The sequence below is a fragment of the Anthonomus grandis genome, chromosome 6 (assembly GCF_022605725.1).
Source record: "Anthonomus grandis grandis chromosome 6, icAntGran1.3, whole genome shotgun sequence".
NCBI lineage: Eukaryota > Metazoa > Arthropoda > Insecta > Coleoptera > Curculionidae > Anthonomus > Anthonomus grandis.
Window position 1 is genome coordinate 7,003,975 of NC_065551.1, and position 17,643 is coordinate 7,021,617.

Genomic DNA, 17,643 nt, shown 5'->3' on the forward strand with positions numbered 1-17,643 from the left:
CAGGAAAATTTCATATTTTGAATATGTCTTTAGAGAAGGGCGATACAGAATCCTACTGTCCTACTATCCTAACTGATTATTATAGGAAAAGTGGAAGGACTTAGAGAAGTGTAATCTATGTATGAATAACCGTAAATTGACTAACATAGGCAACCCAGATAAACTATTCCGATTTGCACAGAATTGCGAATGATTTGCTCAACTAATTGCCAATGTCAGGGAGATCTGACATGGCACTTGAAGAAAAAAATAATACAATAATGTCAGTATTTCATACGAGGAAGAGGACGGAAAAATAAGCCAGTAGTAAGCAATTCAAATATTGAAATAGTATACTCAAGAATATATACTAGGCAAGTAGCATTAGAATCGGAAATATCTTTAGAATTTTTCTAAAGAAAAAGTTTTTGGGAATATTTTGTGGACGGATAAAGCGAAGTTTATCAAAAATAGGATTTTTAATCCATGAAATTATTAGATCAGGAGAGATTTGCATACATTTAGAGACATATTTTTTTAAGATTCCCGTCAATTATTATTTATAGTTTATTGTGCCATAAGAAATGATAGCGTAGTAGCCTTAGAACTTTATCAAAAATAATTTAAATGGTAAGTTAAGACAGTTTTGAATTCTTATAGATCTAGATTCTAATATTCATTATTGTACCGTCTTGCACAATTTTGAAATTAACTACCTAGAAAATTTTCCGCTGGTTAATCATTGGAATGTATTCTATCAACATGATGCGGCGCTTTTACATTATGGCATTTGATACTCCATTTTTTTATCTCACTCAAAAATAATCGTTATAACACCACAGTAACCATCAAGGAAGGTTGCCTGCAGAGTATTAGAACTGCATTTGAAGACATTGAACTCAACTCTCAGTAAGTAAGAAGAGAATAACTATGAAGAATTACTACGTCAGAGCGAGAAATGCTTAGAAAATCATCTGTTTGAGCAACTCTGCATTCTATGGTGGCCTCCCTTGGACTTAGATATAGGAAAAATATACACAAAAAGTATTAATATTTGGATGTAGAATTAAAAAATGTAATTATATTTACTGTGTGCTGTTTACCGATCCGGACAATCCGGTCTATATTGCTTTAACTGTCAAATTTTAGATTTTTCGTAAATATAGTTTTCCCTCAGACGATCGATGGGTTTCCTGAAAAATAGCTTCATATTTTAAAATTTTTAATTGAATGTTTAAGGCATTTATGTATATTTACAATAATAAACCGTTACTAAAGCTGCAATAAGTACCTATAGGATATCCTCTACTTATCGAGACTATATAATAAGAAAAGTAAATCCGCTTTTTTTGATATTTAATTTATTTGTTTCAACAAATAAGTACACCCCCGAATCTTAAAATAAAGCGTTATTATTAGTAATTAAAATATATATACAGATTCACCCTTAAAAATAAGGGTTATTAATATTTTAGGTTTAGGACAATAATAAATCACCAATAAATCTTCAATGATACATAAATTTGTCGATGATGTAAAAGCTTTCATACAGCTTATAAAATATAGATACGAATTATATCGATAAAATATCTTTACCATAAAAATTACATCAATCTAAAACAACTTAAGTACACTAGTATATTCATTACATTAAGGCAAAATGTTCTAAGTCTACAAAATATCACTTTTTGGGAAAATGAAGAGGGTAGAATTATTTTAAAAAACCGCCTCTTTTTCTCCAAATTTTCCTCATTAAAAAATGCGAATGCAACATTTTCATAAATTTTTTCCAGTAGGTGAATATCGATGTGTCAATTTACACATTGAGTCAGTCAAGCTGCTGGATATATTCTTGTCTAAATCCTTAAGTTCTTCTTCTGATTCTACTTCCTTGGTTTCCGGCCTTGATGTTAAAGTGGTAATAGGTTGGGGTGGTTGAGGAGCTGCATCTGGCACCAATCCTCTTAAAAAGAGTGAAAGCACAGTCCACGGGATAAGCCTAAAAAATAATTAACATAAATGATGTTTGCTACTATTTTTAATAAGAACAAGTGTGGCATAGTAAGATTTTAAACAATTTTAAATTCAATTCTAGAGAGCAATAGAGCAAAGAGCAATACTAACGATTTCATAATAAGTCCCCATCTCATTCCACCAGGTATAAGAACCATTGTTTCGTTCGCCCTAATGCCCTCAATAATTCTATCTGCTACATCATTGGAATTCAGCCTTGGCAGGAATCTGGAATCTACACTGTCAAACATTCCAGTTGAAGTGATGAAGTAAGGACAAACTGCTGTTGTTTTTACTCCTTTTACACCTAATATATACATTCTTATTAAACTTACTAAAAAGATTTACAGATTTATTAAAAAAAAAGTAATTTACCTTGTGCTTCAAGTTCCACTCTCAATGCTTCGTCAAAACCAACTGCTGCAAATTTAGAGGAGCAGTAGTCGACAAGTTTGTTTATCCCAACATGTCCGGCCATTGAAGCTACCGTGACGATATGTCCGTGCTCTTTTTTGATCATGGCGGGTAGGAATGCTTTGACAGTCTGAAATGAATAAAAGTTAAATTTGTATTGGAGGCAATATATTTTTAAAGTTGAAAAAATACCAACAAAATTTCCGATTTAAACAAAAAAGTATTTCGAACCAAAGTCACCACATTTGAGTCACTTTAAAGTAAAAAAATACTTTGCCGCACTATACTATAGTAGTAGTAGACAACAGGCGACCCGTCCTCCTAATGAAGGAGAGTAGGCCTTCCCAGTTAAGGTCCTCTAGTTCGTCTCGTGGCAGGAACGGAGCACCCAAGGTTTCTCTCCTGATTCTAGCCCATCAATTGGTTAACCGGTTTACTAAAGCGGCCGCCAGTGGCGCCACGTGTCGAATTATAACGATTTGGCCCGTATTTGTATTTTCTACTAGGCACTCTATGGTTTCCTTATTAGTGATCTATATATGGGTTTTGGTTGGGCCCATAGCGGCTAAGCCCATAAAGGAACGAGCGAAGTTCCTCAATCTCCGGTCTTGTGCCCAGACGTCTTTTGGACTGCTACTTAAGCAGTTCCGCGACGCATCTGAGGGTCTTTTCCAGCTCCTGCGTCTGTCAAAAGTGAACCGTGCTGTTCGCTGTAACGGAGAGAGATTAATCGTGTCGTGAAATAAATCTAGTATCATCTCTCTCGGCCAGCACATTTTTAGCTAAATTAACACTAAAAACTAAAATTCATTAGTGTTTCTTCATTTTCAACCAAATATTTTTTGGAAGCAAAATGGTTCTTAGTGGTTCGATGTCTCTTGAAACTTCGTAAGTAGTTTTCGCCGCTGGTGACATTTTATTTGGTATTCCGTGTTTCCATTGAGAAATCTCTCTTAGGGCTCCTTAAATATAAACTTGTAAACCGACAGCCATGAGGATTTCGCCCTGAAGCAAAAAAAGCTGATAATTTCGCCGCCCTTAGCCCCGTCAACCCACATCATGCCTTAAGCCCTATGTGGTGAGAAATAACCCATCGCGGGTTTTCGCTCTCGCAAGAAGAACACCATGGAACTTGACCCGTAAACTTTCTAGTCTTTTTTTTTCTCTTTAATTGATCTTAACCATATTCTTTTGATTTCTTTGTCGTATGATTTAACATGATTTTAGTATTTTATCACCTTTTCATCTTTAAAACTTAAGTAACTGTATTTATCGTATGATTATGTAAATTAAAACACTTCAATGTTACGCGTTATTATGTAGTATATATACATATCTCTTTTCTTTATTTTTATTTACATTCTTAATACCATCATGTATATTTACTTTCCATGTAGATTTTGTTTACCTTACAACTTTAATTAACTCATTGTCTCTGATCAATTAAAACATTCACTTTAATAAACACCCTATTTAAATTGAATTCATGTGTTTTACTACTGAGTGTGTGAGTGTGATTGAGACAACTGACCATATAGAGAACCCCCGAAGCGGCCTGATAGGTTCTTTTTTTTACCATTTAATTTGACAGGGTTTCTGGAATCTATCAGATCTAGGGAGTTGTTCTTGTTGTCTAGAACTTTTAAATCAAGACTGTCGAACAAACTCAACTCCCTAGAAATAGTCCCTGTAAATCGGTAAGTCTTGCCGGACTATTATTTATGTCATAACAGATTGAGTCTACAGTGACCTGTTAAAACTCCAGTCAGGTCTACTATAATCCCTCTGTGCCAAGACAGCAGATACGCTATTTTAGCTTTAGTTGGATTTGTTAGCAATTCTTTGGCCTGCCGACAACCGTTGTTCCTATTTCAGTTTTTCCTGGCTTTTCCCATGCCTAGTTGTTTAGGATATGGGAAATGTGTCTCTTACTTAGACCAAGGTAGGGTTCGGGGTTAATCGGATCATTGCCCTCCACTCCGCTGTGTCCGGAAACCCAACACACTCGAACCGTCTTCCTCCTACTCAATGTGTCTAGCGCATCCCTGCACTCTTGGACCAGTTTGGAGCTGATCCTGGGTGCTTGGATGTTGAGCGCTGCACCTGTAGTTATTCTCATTGCACCTGTAATGCTGAGACCGGCTAGCCTTTGCAGTCTAGCTAGTCTTTGAGCATTTGAAGACCTGTTTGTTGCCGTCCATCAGACCACCGATACTACTCTAGGTCTGATCACAGTAGTAGACAACCAGTGCAGGATTTTGGGCTTTATACCCCTCTTCTTACCAACTATCCTTCGAAGTTGCCACAAGATGGCGATTTCTTTGTTGACTGCCTCGGTGACATGTTTACTCCACGTTAGTTTGGTGTCCAGGTACATACCTAGATACTTGACCTCTTAGCTTATCTGCAGAGGTTTCTGGTACATTAATGGCGGCCTTACTCCTGCAAGATTTCTTCTTCTCGTGAAAAGTATGAGACATGAAATAGTTGAAACAGAACGTAGACAGATGGATCGGTGTCTTTTTAAAATAGAACTAAGGCTGACTGGTTTCTTTGGCGTTTAGTGAACGCTTGGCTATATGATTTATAGAAGCAGGTTCTTTAAGGCGTCCACGGGGATAAAGACTGTGGATTAGAATAAATTTTGAAAAGCCTAAAAGGAATACCTACACCTACACCTTCAAAGGAATTGAGCTTTCGTCTATTCTAAAAATCTTCAAAGCCAATAACCATGAACGAAAGTTAAAAAAAAAAGGGCTATCTTTTCCTTACAAATGTCTTATTTTACTTGAAATATGAAATTACCACAAAGAGAATTAAAAACATATTTAAAAATTATTTATAGAGTATCTAGAATAGAAACATAAAATGTACACGAAACATTAAAATTCCATTAATCAATAGATTGTGAAATAATTATGAAGTTAGGAATTTAGAATCAGAATACAAATCCACTTCGTGTTATAATGGTTATGACAATACGTGAAGTGGACATTAAAGAGAACTCAAATCCAAAAAAAAAAGTCAAAAGAAGACAATATTTTGATAAAAATTTATTATAGCCACTTGACTCACGTCGTGGAAGCAAAAAAAGTACAAAAAATTGCCAACACATACTATTTATATATATCTTTAACAGCTCTTTTATAATAAGGAAGCTATTATATCTTGTATGGATATAATTATTATAAAAAATATCAAATAAAGTAAGGTTTAATAATAAATTCAGAATATATATACAAGTTGGGGCATTGATGATTATGCATTGTCTAAAATAATGGCAACACCTCTCCCTGTCGTCTATTTTTAACAAGACAGCTGTTCTGCTCATAACATGATTATAAAAAAGATTTTTTAACAACTACTTTTTCTAACCGTCTTATAACCGTCTTATACTGGTGATATTTAATGGCCTCCTACATTTCCAGGTTTGTCCATAAAAAATTTTATTCTTGGGGTTATCTTAATATCCTCTTTCTTTTATTTTTGACGTAGCAACCGAGTGGCAGAGCGCACGAAATGCAATGCGTGCGCGTTGCTATATTTCGACTTTAAGCCCCCCTTTACGCGTAGTGCTCTATTCCCCAACTTGTATAACGTTTAACGTATTTAGTGTTAAATAGAAAAAAAGTCTAGCAGTTAAATAAAACTGATTTTGTTCCAGAATAATACTTATAATATCTAAATAAAGGCCAGACAACACAGCCAAAACGGAGGCATCCTTCTGAAACACAATCAATTTTGTTTTAAGTACTAAACCTGGTACACTTTCTCTTCATATTCGACAAAGATTTTAAAATATTTAGTAATTAGAAAAACTACGCAGCAATTTTAATTTTTTCCGTAATTAATTATTTTATTGTTAAATCTAACAATATTACTTCAAATCAAATAAGAGACGTTTTATGACGAACCATTAAAACCACAATAAAAATAAATGATGTTTTTATAAAAACCTTATGACATAAGTCCATAAACTACATAAATCAATCAACATTAAAAGCTTCTAGGAACTGAAAAACTAAATGATATTCTTAAATGTTAATTACAAATAACTATTAATAAAAATACATATGATTATAAATTACATTTGACGTCCAATCATCGTGTCATGAACATCTCAAGGATTCATATAGAATTTTATTATAATTGAAAAACAAAAATATATATGATAAATATATAAAATACATACCCAAAAATGTGAAACTATGTTGACATCAAACGTCCGTTTAATCATATGATCTGGTGTATCTAATAAAATTGATCCTGACACGACTCCGGCATTGTTAATCAAAAGAGTTACCTAAAAATATAATTGTATAAAGGGCACCTTTAACTTAACTTTAACACTACTTACATCTCCAACTTCTTGTTTTGTCTTTCTGGCCACCCTGTAGACATCATCTTTGTCCGACAGATCACATCTATACCCATAAGCAATTCCGCCTATTCCTTTAACCAAACTGACAGTTTCATTTAAACCTGAAAATTTTAAACGATTAAAATGCACGTCATTCAAGAACGCGGATATTATTAGACAAATGAGCGGACTAGTCTTTAAGTACAAGAAACAAGTTCAGAGAAAGTTATATTTAATGTAATTTATTGATTGCCGAGTATTTAACTTATTTGCCAAATCACATAATATAATCGATGGACTTTTGGATCGTTTTAGGCTCAAAGACCTTTTGAAGTATTTTACACATATGGTAGATTAGAATGATAATGAGTTTGATGAGAATCTTTCATAAGATTTCCTATATTTCTTAACTAGGCTTTCTTCGTTAAAGCTGAAAGCTGAAGTCCACTAAAGTGACCTCAAAAGTCTTTATGATTAAGCGCTATTTTTACTGAAAAGTCTTTAATATATTTCTAGGTTTACCTACCAAGTTTCAGCACATATAGAAGAGTTACGAATTTGGTATCTTCATTTTCAAGTTTTTGAACTTCCTCTTGCTGAATGTTCTAATCTTGTACATTTTCTAATTAGATTTATTAAGGAGATACTCTATGGGTATCTATAGGAAGATCAGTGGATCTATTGTTAGGTCCGTCTGATATTTTTAACCAATTTAGTTTAAAAAGTTAGGGAGTGAATTAAAAGCTCTACTGTTTGCTAAAGATCCATAGTTTTAACGAAATAGAAAACATTAAATTAATTTGTTTCCGAATACATAAGAAGATATAAGGGCATATTCCAGATTCGATGGAGATCCACGATGTAACTAAATTTCTGAGAATATATACAAAATCTTAGTACAGCTAAAAATTTTAAAGAGATAAGCAAAAATGTAATTATGGTCACTAAATTATAATATTTCTGACCATAGATTTTCTTTTTCGGAGAGTCTACTGATACCTATATCACCTATCTAGATTGCGAATTAACCATTCGTCGACGTCTGATAATTATTATTATAAAAGCCCCACTTTGACATTTCCAACGTTGATGCTTCCCAGATTATTTTGGCTAGTAAAAAACTCAAACCTAGCTTCTTGCTTAAAGATTGCATTGGTGTCCTGGCTGATCCGCTGACCTACATTTTCAACTTAATACTGTCAACAGAACAAATTCCTGAAATCTGGAATCTATTTTAAAAGCTGGGGACTCTGATCAAATCGTGAACTACAGGCCAATCTCATTACTCTGTAACTTCTCAAAAATTTTCGAAACTATCCTGAATCGGTCGCTATTTAGTCACGCAAAAGAACTCATCTCTGTAGACCAGCATGGATTTTTTAGCGGGCGATCTTGTGTTACTAACTTATCCGTCTGTCTAGCCACATCTGTGAATCACTTGATGTTAATACTCAAGTCGATGTTATTTATACCGACTTCCAAAAAGCCTTTAATCGGATAGATCACCATATTTTGCTGCATAAATTAACTCAGTATGGTTTTTCAGGGAGATTATTTAATTTATTTCATTCCTACTTGATTGGTAGATCTGAATATGTTGAATATGAGGGCTTTAAATCGAAACTTTTTAACGTAACGTCGGGTGTGCCACAGGGCTCGAACCTGGGTCCGCTCCTGTTTAGTTTTTTTATAAATGACTTGATTGAGTCACTCACTTGTCATAGGCTGGCCTTTGCCGATGATTTGAAGCTATATTTAAATGTATATGGTTTGGAGGATTGTGTTTTTCTTCAGAACTGTCTAAATACATTGGAGGTATGGTGTGCTGTTAACAGGTTAGGCTTGAATGCGGCTAAATTTAGTGTGGTCAGTTACTCTAGATCAAAAACACCCTTAAATTTTAATTACTTTATTAATGATACTATTTTGAGTAGATTAGAGCAAATTACTGATCTTGGTATCACCTTTGACTCTGAATTTACATTCATTCCACACTTCAACAACATAGTCAAGTCAGCCCTGAGAAGGCTTGGGTTCATAATTAGAAGAAGTTCTCAGAGTTTTACTTTGGAATCTACATTAAGACTGCTTTTCTGTTGCTTCGTGAGATCAAAACTGGAGTTTGGCTGCATTATATGGAACCCGCTCTATCAGAATCATGTTGGTCTCCTTGAATCTGTTCAGCGTAGATTTGCTAAGTATTTGGCCTTCAGGCAGGATGGCATATATCCGGTAAGAGGGTTTGATCATCGGCAACTATTGGAACGCTTCAATCTACATCCATTACATCTCAGAAGAATGATCTTCTCTGTAAAATTCCTGTATGGGTTACTGAATGGATTCATTGATGCTAGACATCCCCTAACATTCTTTCTGCCAAGGCCTCATACTAACATCCTGTTGAAATCGCCACTATATACAATATGCGCTATATTTAATCAGATCTGTCACATGTGCGATATAAATTTCTCTCCGGTTCATGTGATTGTCGATATCTTGGTGGATCATTACTCTTGGGATTAAGACCCATGTGTTTAAGTGATAGTTAGTAGGTATATATTGCAGTTAATTTTGTTGAATATGTGATTATCTTGTTAAACTTTGATAATTGGGTTTTTACAACATATTAATAGTTATTTGTTCTAATTTTTTGGATAACTTTTGAGATTGTGACTTTACTTTTTTTCTTTTCTTTTCATTCTTTTAGGTTTGTTTGTGTGTGTTTTTTTTAACTATATTTTTCATTGTTTTGCAACTGTTTCCTGTTATTGGGCAAGTTGCCTATTGGAAATAAAAGCTTATTATTATTATTATTATTATTATTATTATTAAAAGCGGAAAAAACCAATCTGCAACATTTCAAAATCTTAAAAACCTGTTTTAATTAAATTTGATCCTTGTAGACCGCTTCTACAAATTCTTCAAAACTATGGTTCTATAACAATATCGTATCATATGTATAAAATATTTTTAAAATAATTTGGTCATTTGTTAGATTTATGCTAAATATCTAACTAAAAGAAATGTATTTGTATTTTAATAATTTTATCTATTTTGTAAATATTTTAATTTGTATACTTTTTATAATATATTGTATTTAAATATTTTTCCGCTATGTCGACTTATTCATCACAACTATTCGGTGGCTGTTGAAGTCTTTGAATAAAATGTATAGTTCTCTAAATAAATAAGCTCGTTTCTTGATTGATTTCTTTAGAATTTCAGAACAATTACTTTATAATATACTGACTATATCGTGTACATGTCAAGGAAGACCTTTTAAAAACACTTCCTTATACATAGTCTAGGGTTATAAAAAAACCAAGATAATTATTATTTGCTATGATTGTCTATAGTGAAAACGTGCCCTGAGTATAAATATACTGATAATTATTGAAAACTAAGAACCAATATGAACAATAGATGTACTCACACATAGGAAAGTGCTTTGATATATGCATGGGTTATTTAACTTTTGTTATAACATTTAAACATGACGTAATGGTGAGGCTTTTATTCCGCATAAAAATGTGGTTTATTTGTTTAGCCGGTTAGAGAATGGGTGATGAATATTAAGTGAAGGAAACTTGTTTTGGATGTTAAACTTGGGTCGGATTTAAGGAATTTAAATAAACATCTTAAAGAAATGTATTCAAATTTATAATTTATTTATATTAGCTGTTAACTATTAAGGTGAAAATTATAAGGATAGCAAGGGACCATCTAAATACGGCGTAAGTTATTCCAGTTTAATTATAATTATTGTATTTTTCCAATAAGAAAACCAGCTAAGTAACCTTGTAAAAACATCTAAGGTTGTTTCCGATATATACGTAGATCTTGATTCCGTAATTATATCAACTTGGGTGGCGACCTTGAATGTGTTTTACGTAGGTTAGACAAGTGTTATTTTTAATTTTAGCGGTTTTTTATTTTTATTCTTAAAAAATAAGACACCTATAAAAAAAAGGTTCTATCAAGGTGGGCTTGTTTTTAAACACATTCTGCTTAATTTTGAAACACAACTAGATTTTTTAATAAAACATAAGCAAAACCAGTCCTGGCGCAATAAATGACCGAAAAAGCATATTAAAATTATCCTAAGTTTATTATGAAAACGCTCAACCAAGACCTTTTCATAACTCATCCATTTAACATACAAAATCAAAATATGAGAGGACAATTTGGAGTTTGGTCCAAAATTTTAACTATGCCTAATATCGAAACTCCTCGTATACTCATAGAGGTTCTTCGAAACAAAATATATTGTTAGCAGAATCGATGGAGGCCTGACCTATTTCATTACACAGACAAAACTAACTACAAGTAATTCTTTTTCCAATGGCAATAAGACGGTGGGATGACGTACACGAGCAACGGATCACTGTACCATTTCTTGCTAAAAAATTCGACTAAGCGCTATAAGTTGTTGAAAGAGGTCTATAGTCAGAAATCTCATGTGACAAAACACCGAAGTCGATCTTTTTTTCCTTCAACTCGGAGTCAGAAACAATTTACATTATGAGTTAAACTTAAAGAAAGTCAGTGCGAAGAAAATAAAAACCAAAAAATCTGACCTTTGCCCGTCAACAGATCTACTCAAAGATTTTCTAGAGCGGATAGATAAAGAGCCCGAGTTAGTAAAGAACATCATTACTTGCGATAAAATCTAGATATTTCAATACTAAGATGCCCTCTATGCACGAGAAAATTCATGCATTTTCAAGAATAGAAAAAGCCATGGAAATTAAAATTTAAGACCATGCTAATCATGGACATTAAACTAATTTGGCAGTTTTGGCAAGTTCGAGAGCGAGTTCCTTAAAAACGACCGAAGTTGGAAAAATGATGCAAATATAAAAATATCTTGCACCAAGACAATGCACCTATCCATAATACGATGTTTCAAAGAATGCCCTCAATTTGACTCGATGGAAGAGGTAAAGCGAAAATCTGCGGAGCTCCTAAATGATTTTCAATGACTTCAGCATTGCTTTGACCAATGAAAAAAAAACGAGACCTCGTATTCCTAATGGAGCATTAACAATAATTGACTATCCCAATCTTGTGATTTAACATACTTTTTTGCACTTTAACATACTAACATGGTTTTTTTCTTTTAAGGATATTTCAAGAGGAGGGTCAACCAGAAAAACCAACCAACACTATTGCAAAGGTGAAACAAAAGAGTAGTCACGACATTATCAGATTAATCAAATATTTCTCCAAATTCTTTCTTCCACCTTTAGTATGGAAATTAAAATTAAATCATCATATTTTTACCTTTATTTATATATGATTGTTCTTATTATTTTACGCATGCAATCGGTTGATAAGTTATTTGACAACCGTAAAAAACACTTTGATCGTAGCATATAATGCCAAACTAATATAATACCTAGGATATTCCATTTAAAATAACAAAATTGGTAAAACTGCAAGAAATAAAACATCCTGTATATTCAAAAATATTATAAAATAAAACGTTCTTTAAAGCTAAAAGGCTTTATGCTTATTTTTTTTTAAAACCCATTAGATACTGGGAAAATGTATAGAGTTATATTATGTGGGCCACTCTGTATGTGACCAATCAAGTTGGTACCTCAAATTCATTTGATACCTGATTATGAACAGTGTAGTTGCTGGCGAGTTTCCTAGTATAGTTAACACGTCTTCCTGAAACTGACAGGTTTACGTATGTTTCTATTAATTATAGTCATGTACGATTGGCAATAATTTCAGAGATCAAGAAAGATATTCCAGGTCAGATTAAAAAAAGTTTAAAATTAAGCAGCAAATGATTGTGCTTGGAACTGTTGTGAAGTTGGGTGATTGCCTCCCTTTAATGTCGAGCGGATATAATATCTTTTACTTGGTGTTTTTGAAGAACGTTTATCCATGATAGAAACCTACATAAAAAAATTTATCTACAAATCAAGCCTTCTCTACTGAATTTACTTTTATTCCATGGATTGATTCATTTGAATATATTAATTCCGAAAAATACTATACTTATTAGTTCTCATGGCATAAAAGAGATTTTTTCCGTACTTTCTTGATACCTTGCATATGCGTTCCAATGATGAATGAATTGACCATCAACTTTAAAGTAATAACTTCTTTATACTATTAATTTTACAGTCAATTTTTTAATTTAAATCCTATTTTATTATAACCCCTCTTGAATAGTTTCATAAAAACTTTTGTGACATAATCTGTTCCGCCTTAGAAGAAATGGTAAAGCGACGAACGTGTTCAATGGTGCAAGTCAATATTTACCGTAAAAAGTGGGTATTCGGAACACGTTAACTAGTTTACCGTGTACTTATTTATCTTCGTTATTTTAAAATCTCGTGTTTGATAAATATCAAATATATGTATGTAAGAGTTTTATATGTCATATATTAGGATCAGGCCTTCACTGCTACTCCTATTAATCTTACTAATGATATATTAAATATTCTTCTATTTCATAGAAATAATGTTAAAAATGGGTGCGATGGTACCTAATAGTAGTATGAACATGACGGAGAATCCAGATACACGTCGGGTCAAAACTTTCGCATTTGGGTTAGAGGAATTTGTCATAATACCATTAATTATTTTGAAACTAAAACAACCGTTATAATTCTCCTTCATACAAGAGTCTTGATATTTAGGGGAACATATCTTACTTAAAGGCACAAATCTCAAATAAACAATATTATTCAGGTAAGAAGGAGACCAGATAATCGAAGAAACCTCAGTAACTAACCGAAATACAGTTTTACTTGTAACTAAAGAACATTTATTGCAAATAAAATACTGAAAACTTTACCAGTCTGTTATTACTTATTTATTTTCGATTAGAGTTCTAAATAGTAATATTCTAACTTATTAAATAACATGTTTTTTTTTTTTGCTTTTTTTCATGACCATAATCTCTAAATAACGATATGCACTGCAGATAAAATTATAAACTTTATTATAATGCTAAACTAAAAATAATTAATTTACAATGCTTGAAAGGCAGATATAAAAATTAATTTCTAATATTATTTATATTATAAAAATGAATGGGTACCGTGTCAGGAATCTGCATCTGCAGATTCCTGACACGTTGGCAGAATCCGTATCTGCCAACTCTTAAAATAACTCCTAAATAAATTACGTTAAAATTTATATACCATTGATTGTAATTGTTCTCAAGTTAATATTGGGATTTGTTAGTTTTGACAAATCATTCAGGTTATTTCGACAAATCATGATAGTCAAATCGAGTCTGAAAATAATTATTTTCAGAATTTGTTTATTCAAAATTAAATCGCATTCTAAATCTTTTGAACCCTAATTCATTTTAAGCAGACGACCTGATTTTAAATATAGTGACAATAGGATTTTGTCGACAATAAAGAAAACACTTTTTAACAACTAATTATGTACTTATATATAAAACAGATTTTAAGATCGCAGAAGTTACTACTGTAGAAGCAGTATATGGGGAAAGTGAAAAATTGTAGAAGAATAAAGGCAGACCAGACACAAGGAGACAAGATTGACAAGACAAGATGCGTAGATATTCTGTATTTTGGAAGTCTCAATAATGTTTATTACAGAAAAAGCAACAGAAAAGTTTGTTTTAATTAATGTTGTCTATTTTGCGAGTTAAAGTTACTAAATAAAGAAAAGAAAAATCTGAGTTTTAAAGGAGATATTTGAATCAGAATGACGATTATAAGATATTAATACGATTTGACGCTTTGAAAAATTTTATTAAAACAAGACCAGGAACTAGAAGTGTAGAATTTATTAATTACTTTAAATTAACCTTAACTAAATATGTGAATAAAAGTCAAAGAAGTTTCTTTTATCTAAGTAGATAATTCTGTTGTAATGAAACTAGCATAAAACCCTATTTTTTACTGCTTTATAATGGTCAATGGCCATTGTCATAAACACGATTGAATTGGTTTTTTGATACCACTATAATTATGAAATAATTCTTCTGTAAATAAGAAATAATTACAGTATTGCTCAATAACCAAGATTGAAAACAGTAAAATATTATTATAATTAAGTCACTTGTTGGTTCGACTCATATTTAAAAATCAGAAAGATCAATATTTTTAATTGATCTTTTTATGGTCCACTGGATTCCTAAATGTTTGTAATTGTAATGTTTATAAACAACAGGTTGCTACTTTTTATTGCCCTAAGGATGGCTTAATAAAGGCCGAGACGTCGACAATACTAAAACTTAAAATCTTTATTTGACCGCACATCGAACTGACTTAGTAAGAAGCATAAAAAAATGTGTATCACAAAAAAAAACAAATTTATAATTTGGTGGAAAAAACTCATAAGAACCTTTGTACAATGGGATTTTTGGAAAGACGAGGTATATGAAATTTTTAAAACCTATGCAAGAATCAACAGTACATTTGCAAAATACAAAAACTATAATAAATTTCTGTCTCAATACAAGAATTAATTACACCGAGACGACTCCTAACAAACAGTAAGATCTAGTTGCGTTACCTAAGAATTATTATTTTCAAAATCAAGTCTACAACATTGCAGTGCGGGCATTGCAGAATATTCATTCCATTCTAAATAAAACAAACTTGTTTGAGAGTGGTTATAGTTCTGACCGTTCAACCGGGGTCCGTTGCAAAACCCGTTCTTATTCACCACGTTTTTGCCTTTTTGGAATGAGAATTTTTTTGCCATTACGCATTTTGAAGACTACAGTGAGTATATAAGATGAGAGATACTAGAGAGGTGTATAATTTTACGATCTAACTGTTTTGAAATAGTATAATTTCGCTCAATTTTTGTAAAATAACTTTTTTAATTAAGATTTAATACATATTAATATAACTAAGTTTTAATTAGATCTACTATTTTTAAAATTTTAACAACACCTAACCCTAACTCTCTCATAGGGTCGTTGTTTTTAGGATATTTTTTTATTTTTAGGGCATATCAACTTATACTCTGTCACAATCAAAATGCATTTTAACAAATATTCTCTTACCTTCTACGTTGACATCCCACAAGACTACTTTCACTCCCAACTTTCCCAGCCTTAACGCGATTAATCTTCCAAGACCCGAACCTCCTCCCGTTACCAGTGCTATCTCTCCATTAAGCTCCTTTAGAGTGATGTACTTTTTCGGCAAGCAGTACTTAAATATTGCTTTGAGGATGTAAAACGCCGATGCCAACAGGAAAAGTATAATGTCCGCTGTCGATTTTAATAGTTTAGGTTCATTTTTGAGGAAAGTGGGCTTGGTATTTTGATTAAGGTCACTGGGAGGTGTTGGGGACGGAGGCTTAAAAGGGGGTTGTTCTACATAGGTCATCTTGGTTTTCTAGAAGTTTAAGTTTAGAACAACTGGTACTGTATGGTCATCGGGTTCTACTGGCTTGGTTCGAAGTTTTCCTAAAACAAAAAAACTTTATACACTATCGGACAATAATAGAGACACTTTTAAAAATTAGGTTTTATCTGAGTATATCAAGAGTAATTCAGTTCTATACATAATAATAATAATAATAATAATAATAGACAGTTTATATTTCCTCATAAGATATTACATATGCTCACTCATAGATATAAATAAGTTTACAATATAAATACAAAGAAAAAGAAATCCATCAGTGTATATTAATTCAACATGTAAATGTAAAGAGGAAATAAAGGTCATGTTTCAGCTACCCTCAGAAGAAGGAGCTGTTAAGACCTTGAATATTACACTTATAATTTTAAAAAAAATATCGCGAACCGCATTATAAACTGTACGAGTAGCATGCATACCCTACATCCATAACTAACCGAAAAGAAAAGAAATCTAAATTATCCTAGCTTACTTATTATTTACTAATAGGAGGCAGGAAAGGAGGAACGAGGGGTACAGGTATATTAACTATATTTCTGTTGTAGACTCTTATAGTAGAGAAAAATATACATATAAAAATTTATATTTCCAAACGCGCGCCAGATCCAAACACGGAATCCCGACACAAAAGAGCAAAACCAGGGCGACTGATTTACCAGAGATGTCAGTATTAAAAAGAAATAACATAAATTATTTTAATGCATTAAATATTATTTTGTTTAGATGAAAGAACCATTTTTATTGATTTTTTAAAAGCCGATGTAGATTTAGAAAAATCCCAAATTTTGTATTTATTAATTTTGGACACAATATTGTAAGAAAATGACTTTTTAAAGATTTCTTTCTTATGTAAAGGTATAGACAAAAGGTCATGTCTGCGAATATTTATATTGTGAACGTCAGTGCGGTATCTGAGCTTATTATAGAGATATGGTGGTGCTTTAAATTTTATTATTTTATAAAAAAAACATATGGAGTGCAACTCTCGGCGATTTAACATATTAAGCCATTTAAGATCGACTAATTTATGTGATACCCTTTCCCTACGTCTAATTCCACAAATAAACCTTATGCACGAGTTCTGTAATTTTTGAATTCTTGCAGAGTTAGCGCAGTCTAAAAATGGTCCATATACTGTATCTGCATAATTAAAATGGGATAGAATTAATGAGTCGCATAAAATTTTTTAATACATAACGAAACAGTTTATTTTGGTAAAGTAATAAACCATATAACAAAAACCTAAGGTTTTATTTAACTAAACAAAATACTCTGGGGACAAAAGTAGAGAAACCAAATTTCTAAGCTAATAAAATTAATAGTATTCCTATGGTTGTAATTTTTGGTGTGACACTCAAATTACGAGACAGTTTAACCAAAACTCTTTATTTTTACTCTTGACATGTGTTTCGCTAACGATGTTAGCATTTTCGGGAGAAGATTAAAACTGACGAAAGTTTGCTTATTTTCATCTCTTTTAAATGTAGTAGAGTTTTT

General features: G+C 32.1%; 1 protein-coding gene across 2 annotated transcripts in view; it reads right to left on the bottom strand.

Moving 5' to 3' along the window:
• Positions 1-1,371: 1,371 nt before the first annotated feature.
• LOC126737764 (estradiol 17-beta-dehydrogenase 11-like) overlaps positions 1,372-17,643 on the bottom strand; it is a 60,429-nt gene continuing 44,157 nt past the window's right edge. For both annotated transcript variants that reach the window (XM_050442807.1, XM_050442806.1), the window contains exons 2-7: positions 15,783-16,190; positions 6,764-6,888; positions 6,599-6,709; positions 2,368-2,536; positions 2,104-2,299; positions 1,372-1,978 (exon numbers count right to left, since the gene is read on the bottom strand). In XM_050442807.1, the coding sequence (XP_050298764.1) occupies positions 1,756-1,978; positions 2,104-2,299; positions 2,368-2,536; positions 6,599-6,709; positions 6,764-6,888; positions 15,783-16,110 (1,152 nt within the window). In that variant the 5' untranslated portion in view covers positions 16,111-16,190 and the 3' untranslated portion in view covers positions 1,372-1,755. The remainder of the gene's footprint in view (positions 1,979-2,103; positions 2,300-2,367; positions 2,537-6,598; positions 6,710-6,763; positions 6,889-15,782; positions 16,191-17,643) is intronic.